This window comes from Dendroctonus ponderosae, unplaced genomic scaffold, assembly GCF_020466585.1.
Source record: "Dendroctonus ponderosae isolate FM_Combo_2020 unplaced genomic scaffold, Dpon_F_20191213v2 Dpon_F_20191213_4, whole genome shotgun sequence".
Classification (NCBI taxonomy): domain Eukaryota; kingdom Metazoa; phylum Arthropoda; class Insecta; order Coleoptera; family Curculionidae; genus Dendroctonus; species Dendroctonus ponderosae.
The window spans coordinates 2,534,679-2,538,771 of record NW_026018611.1 but is presented as its reverse complement, the minus strand read 5'-3'; the positions used below and the strand labels follow the sequence as shown (position 1 = coordinate 2,538,771).

Here is a 4,093-nt window from a genome sequence, read left to right as displayed (position 1 = left end):
ACTAGTAGCAAACTAATTGTGCGATTATATAAAAGATAATCAGATTAATAGGGATTTGTTTTCCACTCGTATTTCCGGTCCATATGTTAGTTATTAACAATTTATTGCCAAAAATTCGACGCGATGCGATTTTTGTCTTTTTGTTTATAATATTATATAATAATGGAGTAATCGGAATGCCCAACGAGATGATTTGTAGAGAATAAAAATGTCTACAAAATGAGGGGTTGAATTAAAACATCAAAACCTGAAGTAGTAAAGAAATTTCCAAAAACAGTTTACAATGTACACTTTAGTAGTTATTTTTCCAATATTCCTTGCCAGAGTCCTTACATACAGTTGCTGTGTAAACAGTAATATAAATTAATACTTGCGACGAATCATGTGCATTATTAATAATTGAGTTTGTTTTTGTTTTCTATCAGTAAAATTCTGTAAGCCCAATCAAAATATTTAAATATCTACAGCTTACTGTACCGTTTTTCCTTCCGACAATCGGATAGCAAATACCCATCGAATAGCCAGCAAAATCGGAACATGATCGGATACAAAAACGGAGACGGATCGGATAGATGTGACCCGGCCTTTAACCTACCTGCCTGAAGCAAATTGTAGAAATCTCGGGCCTCGTCCAAACTGACCGCAGTAAAATTGACTTCTGCAAAAACGACCTGCACGTGCCTGGAACCCGGGACTTTGCTGGCATGAGTGAAACTCTTGTAATCCCGCAACTTGTTTTTAATTCTCTCCAGCCGAAATCCAACTTTAAGATTTCTAATGAGAATCGATGCACCTAAATAAAGATTATTCGTTTAATCAGCGATGTGTTTATTCGAAACTCACATACCACATCTAGGAATTTGGCAAAATCCCCATGGGACTATCGGACTTTCACAGTTATGACTCGGCTCTACCATGGAGGCGTAATAACAGACATCATTTTGGTACGGGACTTCCATCTGGCTTAAAGAACATCCAGTGGGATCTGAGCATGTGTCGTTTGTAATTATGAACTTGCCGTTTGAATATAAGTGCGATAACATTAGATCTTCGGAATTACCCTTCAGCACTATGATGCTTTTCACCGGAGAATCACGAAGCATCGAGAGTATGCGGGAATCCATCACATCATTGAAGATCACGTCGTCATACCTGTATGAACAAGTCAATGTTCTATTTTCTTCGAATATCCAATTGGATTAAAGTTGGGAAACGGGTTAAACCGAGAAAACATTTTTAAAGAAATGGCTTTTTGAAAACTTTGGTACTACAGAGAAAAAAGTTCAGACACTGTACAAAGTTAATTGCTAAGAAACTACCGAATGATTTCAGTCCAAATTCATACAGCGATGAACTTGAAGTTTCTATGAAGCATGCTAAAATGGTCCAGTTGATATCGGATCTCGTGATGGTTTTTTTTCAGATTACCGTGAAGGCAGACGTTCGTGGTAGGGAATTGCAGGGTTGCCTGGATCTTCTAAGTCTTTCCAACCTCTGATATCGTCCCAAAACTTGGCATCTACTGGTTTCAACTTGACGCAATTAATCAGATCCGGGCTGTTCTCATCAAAGATAATTCTAGAGCCTGGATAAAGGCCTACATCGCCTCGTCTGGGTAGCACTACACTTTTAACGCTTATTTGCCCAATGACAAAATCGTTTAAGGATCCAGTTTCTGGGAAAATTAGACCATTGCAATGTTCCTGATGTTTACCTTCCACCCAATTTTGCTTGTCCCGAACGTTTGCAGTGTAGGTCCACAGTTTTCGGTCGCAGCTTGAATTTGCAACTAAAAATTCATGATAATCAATTACGACCGTTGGCACACGGCTCTCTTAAAGTAAGGTAAATGCGAAACAGTTAAATAGGCAAGATTGCAGTTTTGGTCAATCATGAAGGCAACACAAGGAAAAAATCAGAGAGCAAAAAAGTTATTTTTTTAGACACCCTGTGTATGCGATATAATTGCTGTTATACTACTGGCAATGTTAGTTATCAAAATCAATTCCTGGGTTTCAGTCATTTATCAATTAAAACACGTTTCGGTGTATTTTTCCACCATCATCAGTTTTTACGTGTAGCGTTGTAGCTGCTTTAAGCCTTGGCATGCATATTTTCGCACGCAAAAATATGCATGCCAAGGCTTAAAGCAGCAACAACGCTACACGTAAAAACTGATGATGGTGGAAGAATACACCGAAACGTGTTTTAATTGATAAATGACTGAAACCCAGGAATTGATTTTGATTTGGAATGGAAACACAGTCAGGAAAGTATATACAATGAATGTTAGTTATACCCAGTCGAAAATTAGTTTGTTTTGCACATTTAAACTACTATGCATCTGATATAGTTCCCACATCCCTTTGCAAATGGGGAAACTAATGTTCCACAAAATGAGTCACTATTTATACATACTTAACAGTAAAATGATGAAACACTGCAGCCGTAACATGTTTATGGGCCTTATTCAAATGCTTCAGCACAACTGATGGTACAACAGGATAATTAATTAAATAAAACGAAATTTGATGCTGGTAGGAGGATTGTTTGCATACTTTGCTTAGACACGTAATACTGTTTTGGTACTACCCCTTAATTTAAAAAACCTGAAAAGTTTAACTAAAAACGTGCGTATAAACCATTGATTGATGAACAGGATGCTTTTCGACTACAATTAACAATAATGTCTACTGGTGATACATAAAAATGGTTTATTAATAAGTACTTATTCAATAAAACGCCCACAGCATTGAAATTACATAAATTAGCATTGACACGAATTGTTATCGAAACAGAAAAAATCGCACAGTTTCGTTATCAGCATTACAATGTAAAATACACCTGAAAAGCGAGTTTTTGTTGCACTATTTAAACAAATATGATGGTTTTATCGCAACTCCAACAATTATGACCGCATGTAAAGCTTACGAAATAACAATTTTGAATGGCGCCAGTTCTTCAAAACCTAAATCACAATCACCTAAACACCTATTAGTAAAAGACAAAGGTGGTGTTGACCCACTTGAGTTGCGACATTTATAATAGCACCTTTGCTTTGCCGTACTTGCATAAAATCGTACTTGCAAAGGTCGTACCCATCTAGCATATTTTATCTTCATTCTATGGATGGTAACAATTTGAAATATTTTGGATTGTTTTTGCGGCCACTTACAAAAAGATGGTTTGGTTTTACCTAAACTGTTTCACCTAAGTACCTATAGAGTGGTCATTACAACCTCAAATTACATGGACTTGGAAAAAATGCGACTGTTCAATGACGAACTTCTGTTTCTGTTTCGAGCTTTTTCTATTAACTAAAACCGACCCAAAGAGGCAACCTTCGGTTCATCTGCTAAACATGACGATGGCTTCTTCGAATCTATTTTGATGCCTAACAAAGCCTTGATGGAATTTGCTTAATTCAAGTCTTGTGTTGTAGTAACCTTCAAGTTTACTCATCATCTTTTTTCGGATATTCACGTAGTAGTTTATATTTAATTAACCGCATCATTGAGCGTCGGGATAACATTTAAAGAACCGTTAAGGAAATGTATATACTTATAGTCGGTATGTGCGTCGATAGAAAAAGCTAAAAAAAGTTTATTTAGGGATATTTATTCAAGAACAATAAAGTTTCTAGTGCTGAAGGCACCGTAAATGTGGGTTTGCAGGATAATAAGTAGTCTTAAACCAGTTACGCACTTACTAATCACGGACTGTGTGAATGGATATTGGGTCCAAGTTCCCAGCGCAGTTAAAAACTAGAGTTGCAGTTAGACAAATCGTTTCCTTCCTTCAGACGGATGCGGTGCACCATTATTAATAAGACCATCTATGTTGGTTGGTGTCTTCATACGATTATACATACGTAATGTACCGTTAGTTATGGATTTGCTTCGGATTACAGAGTTTACAACCAAAACAGCTTGTCGTGAATAATTTTCCATGATAAGGTTTAATTTGAACCAATCATTATGTATATTTCCAAAATTTTAAGTTTCTCATTTTTATTTCTAAGAGTTGCAAAGTGGCAACACACTAATTGATTGGTTCTAATTCGATGCATGCTTCCTGTACAGTTTCACCTCAA

At 36.6% G+C, this 4,093-nt stretch overlaps 1 protein-coding gene across 2 annotated transcripts in view; it reads right to left on the bottom strand.

Annotated features, from left to right (window-relative positions):
- The window catches only part of LOC109543740 (protein amnionless), a 5,803-nt gene extending 2,982 nt beyond the window's left edge, over window positions 1–2,821 (bottom strand). For both annotated transcript variants that reach the window (XM_019913586.2, XM_019913587.2), the window contains exons 1-4: window positions 2,419–2,821; window positions 1,429–1,789; window positions 848–1,152; window positions 596–793 (exon numbers count right to left, since the gene is read on the bottom strand). In XM_019913586.2, coding sequence (XP_019769145.2) covers window positions 596–793; window positions 848–1,152; window positions 1,429–1,789; window positions 2,419–2,455 — 901 coding nt within the window. In that variant the 5' untranslated portion in view covers window positions 2,456–2,821. The remainder of the gene's footprint in view (window positions 1–595; window positions 794–847; window positions 1,153–1,428; window positions 1,790–2,418) is intronic.
- Window positions 2,822–4,093: the final 1,272 nt, after the last annotated feature.